We start from the raw sequence: 21,584 nt of genomic DNA on the forward strand, positions 1-21,584 counted from the left end.
TACGTGTACCCTTGGGTGATTGTTCCATAAACAGTTGTGCAGGGGTCACTGGTTCAAATGACAGAATGACAGAAACCTGTTCTTTATAGTCTTTGCAGGACAGAGGCCTCTGTCAAAAAAACAAACACACACACACACACACACACACACACACACACACAGACACACACACACACACACACACACCTTTGTAATACATCAGTGAGGTAAGAAAACATCTGTCATGGTTGATGGCTAGAAAAGAAACCTAATAGGACTGAGGCTGCGACCCCCCGCCCACCATCCACCTACTCACACACACACCCACACTTTGAAACTTTCAAACACAGCTGGTAGATCCCCTCATCTGTAAATTCCATACCCTCAATTTTTTTTGTCATCAGTGGCCCAGAGTCGCTGTACTGTTGTTGTTATCATATGTGGTGCTATTAGTCCTGGTGTATCAGCCTCTACCAAAGTTTTTAAAGAAGATATTTTTTCCTGAGGATACACAACCTCAGTAGTGTTGTAAGAGCTCCTTCAATAAAGGATTACTACACCAAACTTTCTCAGCTCACTTTTGTCTAAACTCACACCCATAAACAAACAAACTTTGGCAATCCCCTCACTTTTCCTCAATTTTCTAATGCTTTGGTTTACATCAACTTTGTGTTTGTGCTAATTAGCACACGTTAGCATGCTTACATGCTAAAACTAAGATGGTGAACATGGAAAACATCACTGTACCTGCTGAACATAAGTATTTTGGCATTACTATTGTGAGAATTTTAGCATGCTGACATTAGCATATTGCGTATGAATTCAGCCTCACACAGCTGTTAGCATGACTGTAAGTCTTGTTTATTAACCTAGATACCATTTTTTTCACAATTTCTTTTCATTCATCTAGGATGTAGTTATATTGCTACAATAGGGAAAATGGAGGAAAACCTTCAAACTACATCCACTAGATTATGCACTAGATTTTTAGGCATGCCAGCAGTATAGCTCTCTCTACCCAACAGGCTTACTTTTTATGTAACTGGGTGGATAAAAACTGTTTTGGGTGGGTTGTGATCATTTTGGCTAATTTTGGTACCTTTTGGGTGGTTTCTACCAACAAAAAGTTAGGCTATATTCTAATAAATCAGCCCACCTCCTCTCATGCGAGTGCTATAATTGAGATTGACAGGACACTGTGTTCATTAAACTCAGCCTTACATGCAGTGACTGATAACTGATGACCATCAGCAATAAAAATCTTTTTCGCTAATTATAACTAAGTTGAAACATTTTTTCCTATTCCACGTATTTTATTAAACCTCTGTGATAAAATACTTGTAAAAACTTAAGTCTATTCTTATGAGTGTTAATTTAAACATTATGTATATTGTGCACATTATTGGCAACAAAGTTGGTTAGTCCACCAACTTTGTCCAGAGTGAAGTATCTCCAAAACTATTGGATGTATTGCCATGAAATTTTGAAGAGACATTAATGCTCCCCAGAGGATGAATCCTAATGACTAGGGTGATCCCCTGTCTTCTCCTCTGGTTTCACCATGAGGTCGACACTTTTTAATCACAGTAAAATGTCTCCACAATTATGGGTTGCGTTGTCACACTAAATTAAGATGGTGAGCATAGTCAGCATTACCTGCTAAACATTAGCATGTTAGCATTGTCAGTGTGAGCTTTTTAGCGTGCTGACATAAGTATTTCGTTCAAAGCACCACTGTGTCTAAGTACAGCCTTGATGCTAGCATTGCTGTAGAATCTCATTCTCTTTTCTTGTCCTAATCTGTGCAATGATGGATTATAATTTACAGCTACCCTCACTTTCAGTTTGAACTACATACTTTAGATAATATGGCAAAAGTGGGGCCTTGTTTACACCCTGTTGTACACTGTGGACCATCTGACGGCTCATTTTTTCTCTCCTGTTGACCTTTAGTCAGGTCCTCTGATCTTATCTATTAATTTATTGAGTAAAACGTTAGTACAACCACTAGAAAAGATGCACAATATGATTAAAAGTAAGACCCTGGGTGTAAGAAAAAGCAGAATTCCTAGAAATAAACACCAACCAGTGACAACTCTGGGTGCAGAAGAGTGACAGTGTAGTAGACAGACTCCCTTTAACACAAATTCCAAGTCCAACCCAGTGTGTCATCAAGTGGCTGCCTTCTGAGGTGCCCTTGAGCAACACACTCAACCTTTACAGGCTCCAAGGCTGCTGTGCTGCCACTGAGCCCGACCTTTGACCTCACTAATGAAGACGGACAAGAGAAGGAAGAATTCCTCCTTCAGGGGACAACGGGTCACTACAGACATCTTTTATTGTGTTTTGCTCTTTGCTAGTGGATGTGATAACAAATATATATATTTCATTGACATGCAAATGTTAAATTCTCTCCCTCTCAATGGCTCAATGAGAGACAGATGTTTTATATTAAATCCTCACACTCAGACCGCAGCAGAATTTCAGAGGAACTGTCTTAGTTTGAGTTACTTTCCTGCCTTTTTGTCTTTGGTCCAGATTCTGAGCCAGCGTTTTGATCTTGGCTCTGTGCATTTGTGTGTGTGTGTGTTTGTGTGCTTGCATGTACATGCACTGTATGCGCCTGAACTGTTTGATACATCTCTTCCTGTGTCTAAGTCATTTCTGAAGGTCTAGAGCCAAAACTGCACTAATCAGAGCCTTCCACAGAGTCCATGCATGTGTGTTTGTTTGCGTACATGTGCATGGGTGTGCTGACTTGCATTGCGATACATATTTCTGTGCATGATTTACGGCAGGTGAGCATGTATCTCTGTGAGATTTGTGTGTATGTGGCTGTGTATTTGTCTATGTGTAAGGGGGACTGTTCCTCAGAAATTTGTCTTGGCTCCTCTGCAGTTTTTCTGAGATTCAATTTCCTCCTCCTCTCTTTTTTCTATAACAATCAGACCTTTCTCTGCCATCTAATTCTCTGACCTCAGCAAAACATTTCCACCAAAATTCACTGGAAATTACACACACCGATCAGCCACAGCATTAAAGCCGGTTACTGTTTTTAATGTTTTAAATGGCTGATCGGTGCAAGTTTCACACACAGACTTGACCGTATATGTGGATGCTGCGTGCACAACCCTGTGCGCGTGTTCATGATGCACAACGGTAACAACTCCCAGCTGTCTTGTCTGAACAGAGAGCTGATCTGGAAAAAGGATGGAAACAGATTCCAAAAAGAAGCAAAGGACGAGGAGAGTAAATGTTAGCTTATCATAAGTTTAACGTAATATCCTATTTATTTGTTCTTAAATTTAGAATATCTGATTGAGGAGCTGCACTGGAGAACATCTGGAAGAAGTATATCACTCACATACATTGACAGTCAGTCATAGAGTTTAGGAGAGCCTTTTAAATAACATTTAGACAGCAGGCACAAATAACTGCTGTTTGACACTCCTGGTTTGTGCATTTACATTTTTATTCGTATGCTTAACTTGATTTTATGTTTGTATTGTCACACGGTCAGTGTCTTTGTGTGCTTGCATATGAAGTGAATTGAGTCGTTCTTTGTGCGTTTTCTGTGGAACACCAAGAAAAAAGCTGCAGCGATGTTGGAAGAGTTGAGCTGTTTACGATTCTGGAACTGATTATGTAGAAATCCCCCCAGAGCAGAACACTCTTTTATATTTTATCTTTTTTTACATGTGAAAGAAACAAAGAAAAAAAAGAGTGAGAGAGTGTGTGTGAGAAAGAGAGAGGCAGAAACTGGTTCACTCTTATTTGGGAGGAAGGTCATTCCTATTCTGTGAGTCACAGTTTTAAGAGAGACCAAACCCCCCCGCCCAACTCCCTCTACCACCACATCTCTCCATCACACACACACACACACACGCACACGCACACGCACACACACACACACACACACACACACACACACACACACACACACACGCACACACACACACACACACACACACACACACAGGCATACTGCTCCAGTCCTCTCTTCTTCTCTTTTTAAGGAAAAACCCTTCCCTGGCCAAGACATAGAGAAGAGCTTCACAGTAATAACTCTGGTCAGCAGCTGGCCTCCTCCTCCTCTTTTCTTTCTCATCCCCTCTCATACTTGGTTCCCTTGGCAAAATGCGGACTGCTGTATCACCTCCAAGCACCTCTAGACAGATTGTAACCCACTATACTGTCAGATAAAGTTAAATTTGGTTTAAAAAATTCCAAATTTTTAAACTTGTCTGTAAAAGTCCATTAAATGTCCATAAGTGTGGAAACAATATCTAATGACTGTAAATGGCAGATCCAGGTTCCTAATTTTAGTGGGAAACTTTCATCTAAATGCACCTTTAATGTGATATTTGTGGTGGCCCGTGAAGTGCAAATAACAACGACAAATGGGAAAACACAACAACTCACAAAACACAATGGCAAATCACAAAACACAACCGCAAAACAGAAAACACAACGTCATTAACTTTCACCGGAAAAGGTAGGTACCTGCTATCGACAAGGATGATGGCGGATCGGACGGACTTCAGAATCTGTATACCTAGTGTGATGTGGTGAAAGGTTGACACCATATCAAGTATCACCTTATATGTATGCCCTGCATCAAAATAATCTCTGATAATCACAAACGTTGAATTGTCGGTAGTGCTCATGTTAAAATGTAAAAGCAACCTTTCCTTCCTTTTAAAAAGATGCACAGTGGGTCCATCCAATCAGCAACGATCCTTGTCGATAGCCGATACCTACCTTTCCAGGTAGAAGTTATTGCTGTTGTGTTTTTTGCCTTGAGGTTGTGGTTTGCCATTGTGTTTTGTGAGTTTTTGTGTTTTCCCATCTCTCGTTGTGATTTGCACTTCACTGCCGCCATAGATATTCTTTAAAATATGACTTCCAAATATATCTCTGGTGAGTTTCTGGTCATTCACATCAGCATCTTTCATACTGATTTAACCCGAATTACCTCTTCATCTCCCTCACCAATTTGATCTCCTACCATGTAATGCATCTGGACTTCGATGACAACCCTGTTCCTGACATTGCCTCCTGTGTTCTGGGCTGGACAAGACATTATTGGCAGTGTTACCAGTTAATACACTGGCAGCTCTGCAAGACACATCCGAAAATTCGAGCCAATTCGACTCTCTGATGCGCTCAACACTGTTGCTGTCACACACAGTTACCAACAATGAAATGCTTTACATTCACAGTGTAAATATACTGTATGTGTAGATGTGTACGGACATCGTAAATCCTCTAAAGAGGAGACCTCCCACCATGTCAGCAACACATATACCCAAATACGCAAATGAGCAGCTGAAGCATATTCATGCTTATAAACATGGTGAGCAGACTCATGGACATTCTGTAAGTGTTTCCACTGAAACATAAACTCCTCTCACTTGCCTAATTGCAACCAGACTACCAGACACAAGCGAGGGCCATTTGAGTGTGTGTGTGTTTGTGAGTATGGCTGGGGGGGGGGGTAGGTCTGCTCTTTATCCTGTTCTATTTCACTCTAAGTCACCACATGGATGAGAATTACTGTGAAACATCCCAAATGCTCTATCTCAGGGACATGAAAGCTCTGTGTGTCCCCAGGGTTGCACCATGTGTTCTGCTGAGGGCCACATCCATCCGATTGCCATATCTCCTGATGCTAAACGGACATTACAGTCTGTTGCTGGAGTTTAAGGCGTCTTCGAGGTGGGATCAGGTCAAAACTCTTTTGGTGGTGTATGGAGTTAATACTAATACAATATGCCATGGGTACACGCGAGCGCGCACACACGGGTTCCTGCGGAGCCACGGCGCCTCCTAGCGCACAGCAACGGGCACTGGGGTGCGCCCGTGCGCGCACGGGAGGAGGGATCGGAGTTCGTTGCTGGGACTGGACCGCGACAGGCGAGTGAACGGACGGCTCTCCTGCGTGACGTACACGCGCACCCAAGGCTTTTTTTCCCCTTTTTTATCCCCCCGTACCAACTTCCTTCCTCGGCTTTCCCTCATTCTGAGATGAGATAATCAACAGAGGATCAGCTTTCCACGAAGTTTTGAAGTTGTTGGAAAGAGTTTAGGTACGTAGCACTTTTACGCACAACGATGTGCCATACTCTGATCTCTCCCTTTCTCTTTCTCCCCCTTTCCCGCTGTTTATCTCTGCCCGTCGTTCCCTCTGTCTCTGTGTCTCTTTGCATGTCCGAAACTTCACTCTATTTCACTGAAAGGATGGTGTTTTCTCAGCCAAACCAACCTGCTGCGCCAACAAACTTTGGATACGCAGAATCCTTTGAAATCCACAAAGTTCTTGCTTATGAGAAAAACCTAAGGAGGGCGCGGGCGCTATCAGTAATGCTTCCGTCTCTGCATACCTTTGCACGATATTTACCTGTACGGTGACGAAAGGCAATGAGGATTCAAATTCAATCTCCTGGCCTGGACAGTAGGAGAGGAGTGGGAACATCTGCAGGAGCAACTACTCCGCAGATCACAGCTGTCTGTCCGCTAGAGGGAGCCAGTTTGCTGTAGTGGCTATCAGTTGGAATTTGGTCCAGTGATGGACACTTGCTGGGTTTAGATCTCTGGAGTAGATGCAGAGTTATGCATAGACAGCAGACCAACCTTAGGCCTTGCGGACATGTTGCTTGCAGTGTCAGCCAGAGTGTCACCTGGATGGGAGGGCAATCAGCTGCCCTCCAGAGGCCTTTCCTTCCCTCACAGCCAGTAGAGCTCCATGCCCTCAGATGGACCGGAGGCCCCATATTCAATGTGTGTCAGTTGGTTTGTTTTATTAATCACAGATTTGCCTTGAAATATGCACAACTCTAATCATAAAGGGTCTAAAGCAAGTTGTGCATGATTACCTGACTGGTCAGATTTCACGTGGTGCATATTCCTATATAAATTGTGTTTAACCAAATTACAAACATTGGTCAATGCACCAGGACCTCCTTATGGGTTAATCCAGCCATAACAGCTTGCGAACCCGGTCTTACTGTGAGACAGAGGAAATCCTCTGGAGGGCAGCAGACTGTGGCCTTGCTAAATCTTGTGGTTTAAAAGCGAAATGCAAGGCTTACTATATTCAGTCAGCAGCCTGCTCTCAGCTGCCAAATACAACCAGACTCTGTTCATTGTCATCACCTGAAGTCATATTTGTATAATTTTTCAATGGCTTGAAAGGACGAGGTGCTATATTATGATAAGATAATTTGTTCCATTTTATAGCCTTGGTCTACAAGTTTCATTGGTTCAAATAGTGAGTCCATCAAATACTCAGACCTGTATGGATTAAATGGATCTGCTTGAACGTCCATAGGTTTTGGCAGTGGACATTTGTTCATACAAGTCCCCTAAAGTGATACCAGGTGCAGAATTTGGATGAAGAAATTAGTTATTTTGAGAATCACTTGGCAATCAACTAACACTACATGTCAACAATCATTTCGCATCCCGGTTCAAATTATTAAGAATATTCTATATATCAGACTGTATCATTGTAAAAGGCTTTTACAATACTGGTTATTTTAAGTCATTTTCTACTTGTTTCTTGGTTTAGGCTTTAAAATATTCACCTGAATATCTTTCCATTTTCTTGATCTTGGCTGTCTTTCCTTTGATATTTTCATTACTTCTATCTATGCCCAATTAATTTTGAGAGAAAAAGAAACACACCGATTGTTGGCTCAGGCATGTACCTTGTTCCCTTATGTGTCAGACAGGAGAAGAGGAAGATGCTGGGATTAGAGGTCATCTTGCTCTGTCTTCTTTTTGGAGCCCTGACTCACAGCCAGACAACAGATTGCACCAGTGAGTGCCATGAAATGGAGCTGCAGTTGCTTCACAGCCACAGTAACATGTCATGTTAAGGTGTTAGCACAGCTTCAGAGACATGACATGGAACACTTTGATTCATGTATTTAAATGCATTCCAATTTTCCATGAAGGTTTTAAATGTGCATTTTTTTTTCTCTCCAGAGAAGAATGAATGTCCCATAGACGTGTACTTCACCATAGACACATCTGAGACCATTGCCCTGCAGGAGTCACCTTCTGGATCCCTGGTGGAGAGCATCAAGGTTCCTCATTTATCTGCAACTTCATTCATTACTCACATCTCAACAGATAATAGCCCATTTTAAACTTTCATCATTTCTAAATGAAAGCCGACTAAATTGGCAACATTGCCATGTTGTGTAATGTGTTGTGTCTTGTTATTGTAGATATTCACTGAGGAGTTTGTACAGCGTTTAGACGATGCTGAATACAGAGGCGCTATACAGATCACTTGGAACATCGGTGGACTGCACTTCTCCCAGACACAGGAGATTATCAGTCAAATTGGATCCAAGAACGATTTCCTGTCCGTGAGTGAAACACAGATATCACATATACCATCAAGTTGAAGATTAAATAGTTTGTTCAGACTTCATGTGGGTGTTTTATATGAGTACTGAATTAGAGGTATTTGATAACTTTGACCTTTATCGTGGAAACCGTGACAAAATACTGGTTAATGCTGCATGAGGCAACATCATGTATTGCCAGCTCTAAATGGAGGGAACTGTTGGAACTACAATGCTCAGAAATCACAGAGTTCTGCATCTTCTTAAATGTACGCCTTTCCTTCATATGGATGGGTATTTCCGAACTGTGACCATGCCTAGTAGGAGTTTGATATGAAAAAAGGGAAGAAAAAAAAAAGGGAAAATATTTGGAGAGTTTTTGCCTTAGGGATAATTGCTGCACCCCTGATTACAGATTCAAAATATAGGTTGTTTTTTTTTCGGGGGGGTGGGGTGTAAAACTGCTTGGGGGCTGTGAAACTTAAAACTAGTGAAAAAAATAAAGAAGGTTTTTATACAATGTGTAATGCAGAGCAAACATTGTTGGTAACTGCAAGAAGGGTATATAGTCCTTGTGGCCTAGAAGTTAAGGATGTGTACTATGTAACCACAAGTTCCTGATTTGATTCCATCTAGAGACCTTTGTTGCATGTCTCCTCTGGTGTTTCCTGTCGTACATCACTGTTAAATAAAGGCAAAATGTCTTTATCATTATTACAGTGACTGAACACTTAGCCTCAAGCAAAATGTTTTGCCCATTTCATTGTTGAGAAAATGAGCCTGACCATATAAATTTATGTATTAGAATTAGATTTTTCAACTTTTTGGTAAGGACCATTTTTTCTGCAGGAAAGTTAGAAGAAAAGATCAGTACCACTCTCAGATCTGTCCAATAAGAATAAGGCTACAGCCAGCAGCCAGTTAACTTAGATATGAACAACAGCCAGGTTAGCTGTTTCCAGTCTTAATGCTAATCTGATCTATCATGTTGCTGGCTATACTCACATATTTAATAGACAGACATGAGAGTGGCATCGGTCCTCTCCTCTTACTCATTGTCCAAATCACAAATAAGCACATTTCCCAGGTAATAAAGTACCTGGTTTGGTAATCCAGCCTTGATGACAACTCACACTTGTCACTGTTTCCAGGGTGTCAGAAGGATCTCGTACCTGGGTAAAGGCACCTATATCGACTGCGCGCTTACCAACATGACCCAAAAAATGCTGCAATCACCCTCCCTCCTGAAGGCCCTCCGATTTGCTGTGGTCATCACTGACGGTCATGTGACTGGAAACCCATGTGGGGGCATCAAGGTGGCAGCAGAGAGGGCTCGTGATGAGGGCATCCGGATATTTTCCGTAGCGGCAACAAAGAACGTTGACGAGACAGGTCTGAGGGAGATCGCCAACTCTCCAGTGACAGTCTACAGGAGGGACTTCATAGCTGTGGATCTGAGCAAGGGCAGAGCCAACATACACACAGACACCATTGACCGTATCATTAAGACAATGGTAAGGCACAGGCACACACACAGGGACACACAGAGAAACATGAAACATGATCAGTGCCTCTTGTGTTTACACCTTGTCTCTTGTCTTCACAGAAACATTTGGCATATGAAGAGGTAAGACAGTAAACAGAACAAATAATCAGAAATGTGAAAATTGATGTTTCAGACTGTATCATCACTGACTGTTTTTCTTCATTTCTTATACAACACAGTGCTACAAAGTTTCCTGTCTGGAAACTCGCGGGCCTCCTGGTCCACAAGGCCACAGAGGACAAAAAGCAAGTTTCACACCCACCCACATGCACATTTGTAGTTTTTATACATCAGTCACTTTCATCCTCACAGATGTTTTCTCCTTTCAACTCACTGACTGCAGGGAGCTAAAGGCGACAACGGTGAACCAGGTCAGAAAGGAGAAATAGGTCGCCAAGGAGACCCCGGTATTGAGGGTCCCATCGGTCAGCCTGGTATCAAAGTAAGACAGGATACTTCCCCCTACCCACCATTCACTACAGCACACAAAATATTAATTTTGTTTGTGATTATATTGTGATATAATCGCGTACATAATCGTGATATAATCGCTACTGGCTCCTTTTGTGTCAAAAGGAGCTGGTTGAGGTGGTTCGGGCATCTGATTAGGTTGCCTCTTGGGTGCCTTCCATTTGAGGTCTTCAGGGCACGTCCAGCTGGTAGGGGACCCCGGGGTAGACCCAGAACATGCTAGAGAGATTACATATCTCACCTGGCCTGGGACCACCCCGGGATCCCCCAGGAGGAGCTGGAAAACATTGCTGGGGAGAAGGACGTCTGGGCTGCCTTACTTAACCTGCTGCCACCGTGGCCCGACTTCGGATAAGTGGCAGAAAATGGATGGATGGATAGATGGATTATATTGGGATAAATTATTTTTCTTTTCCATTTTCCTCTCCATAGGGAGAACCCGGTCTCAAGGGCGATAAGGTGAGGATTCAATTTGCATTTATTTGGATCAACATCATTAATTGTTTTAGAAGCTGAGATTTTTAATAAATTACGGTGTTTTTAGATGAATGGTAAGAAAATCTGGTCTAATGGTGATGAAATATGATTCTGTTAATGGATAAGCACTGATTCGTTGTACATGAAATGACTGTTGATCCTTTGTCTGGCCACAGGGAGAGATAGGATCTCAGGGGAAGAAGGTAGGCCTTTTTTCTATTTTTAATTTAGTATCAAGCCCAATCACTCAATTATCCCTCATCCTGGAATATGATTGGTCTTTCTCCTCTAATTGTCTCTTCTTTTTGTTGATAGGGTGTGGCCGGCATCCCAGGACGCAACGGGACTGATGGACAGAAGGTAGGAACTGTAAAAGATTGAATTTTGAGGACCAGCTTTTGTTGTACTGTGTAGAGAAACAAAATCCCAGCTACAAAAAGCTGATTCTAAGCTGAACATTTCAAATAGTGGATGTCTGATTTTGAAGTGAAGTTCTGATTTGGGTTTTTGGGATTTTTTGTAATGTTATTTTTTCGCTTTGTTTTTTTTTTAGGGTAAAATTGGACGGATCGGCGCTCCTGGCTGCAAAGGAGACCCAGGCGACAAAGTATGAAAGTGAACACAATTTAATATTATTGGTACACCCATATTTTTTTGTGTTATGGCCTATTTATGGTGTGTGTTTGATGGTTTGCAGGGTCCTGATGGTCACCCTGGAGATGTCGGTGAACGTGGTGCTCCTGGAACTGATGGAGAGAAGGTAAATCGTCTCGTCTCCACTTAAAACATAAACCATCATCCATTCAAATTGTGGTTAAATTGTCTGGGTTCGTGTCCTGTCTTCAGGGAGATCCCGGACGCCCTGGTAGACCTGGTCCCATCGGCGAGGCTGGAGACCCTGGACTAAAGGTAAATGGGTCCCTTTCCTGGGTCAGAGTAGTAAGCCAGAGGTCAGGTTAAATGGTCAAGATGTTGGAGGTAAAAGGCTAACGGCTGGTATTTCTTCCACAGGGAGAGAGGGGAAGTCCTGGATCACCTGGTTTCCCTGGAGAGAAAGGAAATCCAGTAAGATGCAGTTCATCGCCACATATAGAAATACATTCAAACACATACTCATTCACATGCATCAAGTGGCTCACCTGTGTGTTATGTTTCTTAGGGAAGTCCTGGACTTTCAGGAGCCAGAGGAGAGCTGGTAAGAACGCCTGATTCAGCCATGACATCTTCCTCTGTTTTTCTCTGCCTTTGTATTGCCTGATTGTTTTCTAATGGTTGTTCTGTTCTAGGGGAGAAGAGGGGACTATGGGCCAAAGGGTGTCCAAGGGCCAGATGGAATTAAGGGAGAAAAGGTATGATTTCATGTACACAAGCACACAAGCGTGAAACGTTTTTGCATTAACGTTTTGTGTGTGATCATTATTATTTTTAATCTAATAATTTTTCTTTAGCTGTTTTTCATTGAGTCACATTATTCCACCAATAGAGGGCACACTGCTGATTTACAATATGTTTCAGGGTGAAATGGGGGCAGAGGGCTTGAGAGGACTTGCGGGTGAATCAGGAAACAAAGGTTCAAAGGTAAGAAGAACTGTTTTTTTTATTGTCTATAAGCTGTATATGTTCATATGGACATCATGAACTCTTGAGTTTCACTCCCAAACACTGTACCTGTTGTCAACGCTCTCTCCTCTGAATAGGGAGACAATGGTCTGCCAGGTCCCAGAGGACCACCAGGGACACCAGGAGACCTTGGGAAAAATGTAGGTTGAAGTAACATTTGGTCATTATATCAAAAAGTGCCTCATCTAGCTTGCTTTAACACTGTTTGTATCATAGGGTACCAAAGGTGACCCTGGTGATGCTGGGCCAAGAGGAGATCCCGGGCAGCCTGGACCAAAGGTGAGTATCTGTGTGAATGTGTGGTAGCATCTTTCCTGGAGTGTTTTCAGCTCTGTAGCTGCAGTTCTTTGTCTTGACTATTTAACTCATCTCTATTCAGGGAGACCCTGGAAGACCTGGCTTTAGCTATCCTGGACGAAGAGGTTCATCGGTAATGTACACATGCACTTCATACCTTTACATTATCTAGTTGCAGTGACACACTTGGCTGACAAAACTTTACTCAACTCCTTTGCAGGGTGACAGAGGAGAGAAGGGTAATCGTGGACCTCGTGGAAGCAGGGGAGACTGTGGTCAAAAAGGAGAGCCCGGAGATAAAGGAACTCCAGGAGAATCAGTAAGAAACACCTCAAAATTAGATATATGCTATCACTTGATATATGTATAGTTAGATTTTTAATAATTTCTTTGCTTAAAATAGGGTGAGCCAGGGCCTCAGGGTGAACCTGGCCTGAGAGGAACAAGAGGAGAGGCTGGGCGTGATGTAAGTACACAAAACCTGCAAATACATGTACTTTCCCGCTCACTGACATAGTCCAAATGAAGCAAACTATCAAAAATCCACTTTCATATAGCCAGAAAAAGCCAACCTAAACTGATGTGTTCATATGATGGCTTGAATACTCATGAATCATTATTCGCTAGCAATCCCAAACCAGACAAAAGTTGAGAGGCAGGATGTGATTTTGTGCGTTCTCTTCCTCTACAGGGAGATCCAGGCCCTGAGGGAGATCCCGGCCTCACTGTAAGCACATCTCATCTAACCACTGTTTTATCACTGGCACATCAACAGACACACACAGAGGGTTCAATGGATATAATGATGCGTTTTGTTTTTTCCTACAGGAATGTGATGTCATGAACTACATCAGGGAGACATGTGGCTGCTGTGGTAAGTTTAGCCAGCATTGCTTTGCCATTCATGATCTGAACACACCCTGATAGGCTGTCAGATCATTACAGTATGTGTTTTTGTCTGTAGACTGTGAGAAACGCTGCGGAGCGGTGGACATTGTGTTTGTGATTGACAGCTCTGAGTCAGTGGGTCTCACCAATTTCACCCTGGAGAAGAACTTTGTCATCAACACCATCAACAGACTGGGATCTCTGGCCAAAGACCACCAATCAGAAACAGGTAAACATACAAATATAATCAAGGACGTGTTCCTTTACTTCTTACATGATACCAGAATTAGAGTCTGATCAGTCCGATCAGAGTCTGTGCAAATGTTAAAAAACATTTCAAAATGGCAGCCAGCTTAAACATGTGTAAACACAGTTGCTTTTTGTTCCCAGGCACAAGAGTGGGAGTTGTTCAATACAGTCACAATGGAACATTCCAAGCCATCCAACTCGATGACCCCAAGATTGACTCACTGTCCGCTTTCAAGGTCTCACACACAAGCAGACAAAAACATGGGCACTGTAGTTTATTTACTGTGATTTATTTACTTGAGTTCATTTAGAGTCAGTCCCACATACAATGTCCTGCTGCTCTAAATATTTAACAGGTCATAAAATGTGCATTAATCAACAGCTGAAAATAGTTCCGAACAAATGTAGTATTTATTGTATTATTTACACCTGTTGAATGTTGAATGTTGAACATTTGCTAGAAACTACAGTACCCAAAAAGTTTAAGGTAATTACTTTGCATTTTTGAAAATTGAACAAATTATTTGTAACCTGTTTTTAAAGATTTATGTCTTCAGTAAGAACCAAGGGCCTTGGGGCTGACTGCCACAGATAGGGCAGGTAGTCCTGAGTATTTAAGTATTGAGAGACGGACAAACACATTGTGAGCTTTGGTCTTTGGTCTATCCCTTAAGTTAGTTTACCCATGTATGTGTTTCTAAACCTGACTTTACTTTGCTCAAATTAGTTACATTTGGTCATTTTCTGTACATTATATTTTACCTTTTTCTGCTAATAATGTATTTTGAGCAGATGTTCTCATATTTATTAACCTGACTCATAATACAAGACAACCTTTTGAACACTCAAAAACTGGAAGCCTGGAAGAGCATGTATGCTGACTGTGTAGCTAGAACTCTGCTAAAGTTAATATGCTAACCATGCTACCTTGCCATTACTATCTTTTTAGATGCCAATTAATTACTATTTATTAGTATCTATCTATGGAAATAATGAATGGATCACAGATACTCTGGAAGGATAATTATTGTTTGTCGATTTCAAGATTGCTACTTAAATTGCTAAATGTTAGGGCCTCCTCTGGCCTAACTTGTATAACCCTCCTTTGTGTCCAAACTCAGTACTCACATCACATCATGTACAGCTGTAAATTCACATCACTCACATGCTACCTTCTCCACTATTCAGGATGCAGTGAAGCGTTTGGAGTGGATTGCTGGAGGAACATGGACTCCATCTGCTCTGAAATTCGCCTACGACAACCTAATCAGGGACAGCCGCAGAGCCAAAGCCAGCGTCACTGTAGTTGTCATCACTGATGGACGCTTTGACCCTAGAGACGACGACAAGCTGCTCAACTACCTCTGCAGGTGACCGACAGTGGGGCTGTATATTTTGGGATTTAGAATTAGCATTTGTGAAGAAGATAAATGTTTTATCTCATTTCTTGTATTTGTTTGTACTGGTGCATGTGAGCAGTGATCCCAGTGTTGATGTTAGTGCCATTGGTATCGGAGACATGTTCGACCAGATTGAGGAGAATGAGAGTCTGAATAGCATTGCCTGCCAGAAGAAAGGCAGGGTGATGGGCATGAGGCGCTTTGCTGACCTGGTGGCCGAGGAGTTTATCGACAAGATTGAAACTGTGCTCTGCCCAGGTACACTCTTTACAGAAGCACAAATTATGTTCATATTGGCTTTGAGGGGTTGTTTTGGTTATTGACCCTATTCTCTGACATACTGTTTCTGTCTTTGCTTTCAGATCCTATCATTGTATGCCCTGAACTCCCTTGTAAATCAGGTAAGATTTCGAAACATTATGCATCAAATAAGCTTGGGCTTTGCTTCGTGTCCTCTTCAAAGTTTATACACCTTGTAACAACATTTAGGCCTGGATAACCAGCAAAATTAAGGCGTCAGTATCCTTTAAACAAAGTGCTTATTGGATTGTCAATAAGTGTGAACATCTGTCCAATGCCAGAATTTGGGAAAAAAATTTCTGAAACTGACAATCTGATTAGCATGCACACATCATGTGGCATTTGGCCAGGTATGTAGAGTTGAGAAAGTAAAGTATGCAGATTTTCTCTCTCAAACTCTGTTTTTACATTTTTCACACAACTTCCACCACTTTTCCGTGTGCACAACGAAGAGCAACACAATGAGAATGAAAGTGTGCACTTTTATTCACTTTTGTACAATTCATTGTATCTCATACCTCCTTATGATGGCAGGTAATAACATTTTTGCCTTTATATGTGTCCATACGTTTGAAGCATACTGACGCCTTTAATCTATGTTGAGGATTAGATGCATTGTGGCTTCAGCTGAGGTCAGTATGTCTGTTGTATAGTTACTACTCTTTGCTATGGAACTATTATTTAGTGTGGCTATAAAACCAACAGACGAGACCAAACTTGCCTTTTTGTGCAACTCGGCGTACGTGCGACATCTTAGTTGGTTGTGTTGATGCGTCGTGTCTGTGGGACCCCGCCCACAATGTTATTCCGCCCACTTGTTGCAGGAGGGGGCATCACTGTGGGGCAAGCCCCTCCCCCCTGGAAGCCACTGGCCGAGGAAGGCAGCCCCTCTTTGGTCCCCACCTCTTTGGAGGGTGTGGCCAGCCTGCTGAATGGCCTGAGCGAGCAGCAATACGGGGTTGGCGTGGCAACCATGGCGTACACAGCCCAGAGAGCCAAACTCGCCCAGGGAACGGACAGGCAACAGTGGACCCAGCTGTTCATCGACTCCTTCAAATATGTCTATGGAGACATTATGGGAGACCCAGAGAAAGCCATGGGACTCTGCTAATGCTAATATGCTAACCATGCTACCTCGCCAATATGGATGCCAATGACTAATAAGCTTACTGCTGGACATAGAATAGATTTTAATAAAACTCTGGCATTTGTTTTAACTCTGAGCGTGCAATATACAGCTGGACTGATGCAAAAGAATTGCATGATATGAAGCTGGCCCTGTCGTAACATATCAGAGCAGCCTTATGTATACAGTGGCATGACAAAGTTTGGGCACCCCTGCTCAAAATTTCTGTTACTGTGAAAAGAACAGATGGAATTTTGCTTCCATCTTTTACAGTTTCAAAATAACAAAAAAGGAAAAGGTCCAGAAACAAAGGATTCAGCACCCTGCATGGTCAGTACTTAGTAACAAACCCTTTGGCAAGTATCACACCTTTGTGGAGGCTAAGAGCCTTTCAGTTCTTTTTTGGGTGATTTTAGCCCATTCCTCCTTGTAAAAGGCTTCTAGTCTGTGAGATTCTTGGGCCGTCTTGTATGCGCTGTATTGTATGAGGTCTATCCACAGATATTTGATGTTGTTTAGGTCGAGGGACTGTGAGGGCCATGGCAAAACTTTCAGCCCGTGCCTCTTGAGGTGGTTCATTGTGGATTTTGAGGTGCATTTAGGATCATTATCCTTTTGTAGAAGCCTCCTCTTTTCATCTTCAGCTTTCTTACAGACGGTTTGTCGTTGAACTCCTCTCGTTCCTGAACTGCATCCATTCTTCCCTCCACCAGTGAAATGTTCCCTGTGCCACTGGCTGCAACACAAGGCCAAAGCATGATCGATCCATCCAAGTGCTTGACAGTTGGACAGGTGTTCTTTTCATGAAATTCTGCTCCCTTTTTTCCCAAACATACATTTGCTCATTTCAGTAAAAGGTTCGATTTTATCTTTCATGAGTCCATGGCACTTGTTTCCAAAATGCACCAGGCTTGTTTAGATGTTCCTTTGCAAACCCCTGATACAGAATTTTATGGTGAGGATGCATGAGAGGTTTTCTTCTGCTGACTTTTCCATGAAGGTCATATTTGTGTCGCTGTACAGTAGAGCAGTGCACCACCACTCCAGAGTCTGCTAAATCTTCCCGAGGGTCTTTTGCAGTCAACGGGGGGTTTTGATTTGTCTTTCTAACAATCCCACGAGCAGTTCTCTCAGAAAGTTTTCTTGGTCTTCCAGACCCCAACTTAACCTCCACCGTTCCTGTTAACTGCTCTTTCTTAATTAAATCACGAACTGTGAATTCGGCTACCTGAAAACGCTTTGCTATCTTCTTATAGTCTTCTCCTGCTTTTGTGGGAATCAATTTTCAGAGTGCTAGGCAACTGCTTAGAGGAGCCCATGGCTGCTGATTTTTGGGACAAGGTTTGAGGAGTCCGAGTATTTAAAAAGCTTTGAAATTTGCATCACCTTCTTTTTTCTAACAAGTCATAGCCCTAACAGCTACTTAAGGTCTGAAACCTTGGTAAAAGTTATCTGAGAGCTCAAATCTCTTGGGGTACCCAAACTTTTGTATGGTGCTCCTTTCCTTTTTTTCTCTCTAAAATTGTACAAAACAAAAATAATTCACTAATATTGCTTAAAATGTTGAAAAGATTGTTTCATCTTTAACTTTATGCATTTTGGAAATCAGTTCATCTGCTACTCACCTAACTATTCACAGTAACAGATATTTTGACCAGGGGTCCCCAAACTTTTTCATGCCAATGTAGTTGCTGTATATGATGGGCCAAAAGTAAAAATGTGGATTCACGATGTTCCCTCTCTTCATAGAGTATTTCTGAATGAACATACTTAAGTGGAAAAGTATGTTTGTTAGTAATATGAAACATATAATTTCTTCCACCTTAGTAGAGGAACATTTTCCATTCACATGGAAAGTGGATGTCATCTATTTGTTGGAGGCAGATTCCTCTATAAAGACATTAATGTTGCTCCTGTATAGTGCACAGTGGGTCGTTGATGAAGCTTCATTTCCACTGTGAATCATGAGCTTGCTGAATCACTCCTTCTTTTTTTTTCTTTTTTTTTTTTTTGCTGTTTTGCACATATCCATGGTTACGGCCTACCCTTTTTTTCTTGTGCTCTGTGAATGACTCATGTTGATGAAACAGCCATTAAATGTGGAAAATATCTGGTTTTATACATGTCACAGTATACTGTATAAGAGTCAGAAGTTGGTTTATGTGGATGTTTGGTTTGTTAACTTGGCACTGACAACGAAGGAAATATTGTATGGTGCTTTTTTTTTGCATGTGGCTTTGCTTGTAATGTGGGATGACAAGAGGAAAATGACCACAGGTTGGCTATAACCAAATGTTGTGGTATCATGTTAGCTCTGTGACTGCAACTTGCTAATGTGAACTATGTTGTTTTGTATAAAATGGAATGTATTCTTGTTTTTGTAATGTTGTCTCAAAATAATAAAATGGCAGAGCAAATTAAAAGTGCTTTCTTGATAAAGCCACTAGCGATCTGAGAGGGGTTTCATATAAATCAGATAGCTGGGCTGCAACTAGCATGTATGAAAATATAGCATGTTACATAATATTTTAGCTGGCTTTTACCACTGAATTTCTGTGTTTGAGCTGTAGCTCATTGAACATCATGTTTGATTTAAAACTCTATGTGTGTGTGTCTGTTCCAGAGCCTGCTGTGGCTAGCTGTGTTCAGCGGCCAGTGGATTTGGTGTTCATGTTGGATGGTTCTGAGAGGATGGGACTGGAGAACCACCGCAGGGCCAAAGAGTTCATCGAGAATATTGCTCGCCGCCTCACCTTGGCCAACAACCCGTCAGATGAGAGGAATGCCCGCTTGGCTCTGCTGCAGTACGGCAGCCCTACAGAACAGAGGGTGGAGTTCCCACTCACACACAATCTCACAGAGATCTCTGATTCATTGGCAGCTGTGACCTACATGGACTCCTCTTCTGCTCTGGGCAGCGCCATCATCCATGCTGTCAACAATGTGGTGTTTTCACAGGTATAACAGACACACAGACACTCTACAGTCATTAGGCAATTAGCTTAGCTTAGCATAAATACTGGAAACAGGGGGAAACAGCTAGCCTGACTCTGTCCAAAAGTGACAAATCTACCTACCACTGACTCTAAAACTCACAAATGAAAATGCTGTATCTTGTTTGTTTAAATCCTACAAAAACTTCAGTTCAAAAATGATGAGTTGAGGTTTTCTTGGGGATTACAGTATGTATGGGACTATCTGTTGGCCAGACACAGACTTCCTAGAAGTCACTGCTACCAACCAAGAATTAGTCGAGCACAGTCTTTCAGTTTTCAGTCCTTATGCTAAGCTAAGCTAATTGCCTTCTGCCTACCTAATATTTTACATGCATATATGAAAGTGATATCAATTGTGCATTTCCAAAACTCTAAAACTACTCCCTAAGAGCTTGAGCCTGGAGGTAATTAGCTTAGTTTAGCATAAAGAATCAAGGGAAAAACAGCTAGCCTGGCTCTCTCCAAAGTTCAAAAATATGTCTACCAACACCTTTAACTAACACATTGTGTTTAATTTGTTTAATCTGTACTCAAAAATGTGAGAGTTTGTGGTTTTATTAGCCTTTTTCCCCTGTTTCTCTCTTTATGCTAAGCTAACTGCCTCCTGGCTTTCTCCATATTAACTCACAGATATAAGAGTGGTATCCATCCTCTCATCTAAGTACTGGAAGAAAGATAAAAAGTGTATTTCCTAAAATATCAAACTATTCCTTTAACATTGCATGTTATGCTTGCAGAGGAGAGAACGCCAGACTCGTCGCAATGCTGAGGTGGCCTTTGTGTTCATCACTGATGGCATCACAGCAAGCGAGCAGCTGGATGAGGGCATAACTGCCATGAGACGAGCGGAAGGCATTCCCACGGTGATTGCCATGGGAACTGACACAGATGAAGAGGTTCTGCGGAAGGTGTCACTAGGGGACATGTCGGCCATCTTTAGAGGAGATGACTACAACATGCTGAATAAATCCTCATTCTTTGAGCGCTTTATCCACTGGATATGCTAGTGAGGAACTTTACGCTACACCATAAAATTAGAAGCTATAGAATGAAAGAAGGACCATCCTTCAGTGTACACTTAAACACAAACAGAGGCATCAACAAACCTCTGTGATCATCATCATTATGAATGATGATTGTAAGGCACTGAGACAGCTTCATATCCTGTTTTTATTGGCGAAGAATAATTTGCAAAAGCCAAAACATTCCATGTAGTAGCAGCACACACAGAAACAAAAACATAGGCTTGCAATATAATTTGTAACTTGGTCGTTCTATTTGTTCTAAATCCATGGTCATTTCTAACCAAAGACACTCATAAGTATACCAGAGGAGAGGTGTATGATTATTGAATGTGTACGAAACAAATTGTATGCTTGATTTTGTTTTTATTTTGTACTGATTTTTAGTTTGCAGAAAATAATTGAACTCTCTTTCTCTCTCTCACTCGCTCTTGCTCTCTCTCTCTCTCTGTCTCTCTTCACAAAGTCACATTATTTACATTAAACGGTGCTAAAATAGAAGAAAAAAGGACAAAGCCATCTGACTGGTTCTGAAAGCTTTTTTTTTCCTTTTACATCATGTAACGCTGTAATTGCTGTAGTATGTTCAACGGATAAAAAAAACATGCAGACATATCTTCTCCAAGGAAACAGAGTCACACATAAATGTCCCACATTCAACCACACAAGAATCACACACACATGCATGAACACACATATACTGTAGGTAATTACACATACATTGATGGACAAACATAAAAGACCTGAATCTGTAAACATGAAGTCCAAATAAAGCCTAATGTGGTCACCCCAGCACTGTGTTTTTGCGTTTGCAATATATGTATGTGGTTTTGATCACTAATTTAAGGAGCAAATG

The 21,584-nt window shown here is 41.8% G+C and overlaps 1 protein-coding gene across 1 annotated transcript; it reads left to right on the forward strand.

Annotated features, from left to right (window-relative positions):
- Positions 1-5,873: 5,873 nt before the first annotated feature.
- On the forward strand, positions 5,874-21,513 carry col6a2 (collagen, type VI, alpha 2). Its single transcript, XM_040143527.1, has 32 exons — positions 5,874-6,068; positions 7,709-7,800; positions 7,969-8,069; positions 8,214-8,357; positions 9,488-9,850; positions 9,943-9,963; positions 10,062-10,127; positions 10,226-10,324; positions 10,786-10,812; positions 11,007-11,033; positions 11,146-11,190; positions 11,384-11,437; positions 11,528-11,590; positions 11,677-11,739; positions 11,842-11,895; positions 11,990-12,025; positions 12,117-12,179; positions 12,346-12,408; positions 12,528-12,590; positions 12,667-12,729; positions 12,830-12,880; positions 12,968-13,066; positions 13,151-13,213; positions 13,439-13,474; positions 13,576-13,621; positions 13,712-13,864; positions 14,026-14,120; positions 15,073-15,254; positions 15,364-15,542; positions 15,647-15,685; positions 19,334-19,668; positions 20,444-21,513. Exons 2-32 carry the CDS (start codon positions 7,725-7,727, stop codon positions 20,711-20,713), a joined length of 3,039 nt encoding a protein of 1,012 aa, XP_039999461.1. The 5' UTR covers positions 5,874-6,068; positions 7,709-7,724; the 3' UTR covers positions 20,714-21,513.
- Positions 21,514-21,584: the final 71 nt, after the last annotated feature.

Source organism: Xiphias gladius, chromosome 14 (genome assembly GCF_016859285.1).
Source record: "Xiphias gladius isolate SHS-SW01 ecotype Sanya breed wild chromosome 14, ASM1685928v1, whole genome shotgun sequence".
Lineage (NCBI taxonomy): Eukaryota > Metazoa > Chordata > Actinopteri > Istiophoriformes > Xiphiidae > Xiphias > Xiphias gladius.

Bases quoted from the DNA above. Each gene is read 5' to 3' on its own strand.
- col6a2 (XM_040143527.1), top strand. From the start codon at position 7,725: ATGCTGGGATTAGAGGTCATCTTGCTCTGTCTTCTTTTTGGAGCCCTG. The intron at 12,026-12,116 runs GTAAGAACGCCT...GTTCTGTTCTAG, and splicing joins CAGGAGCCAGAGGAGAGCTG to GGGAGAAGAGGGGACTATGG. The intron at 12,730-12,829 runs GTGAGTATCTGT...ATCTCTATTCAG, and splicing joins CCGGGCAGCCTGGACCAAAG to GGAGACCCTGGAAGACCTGG.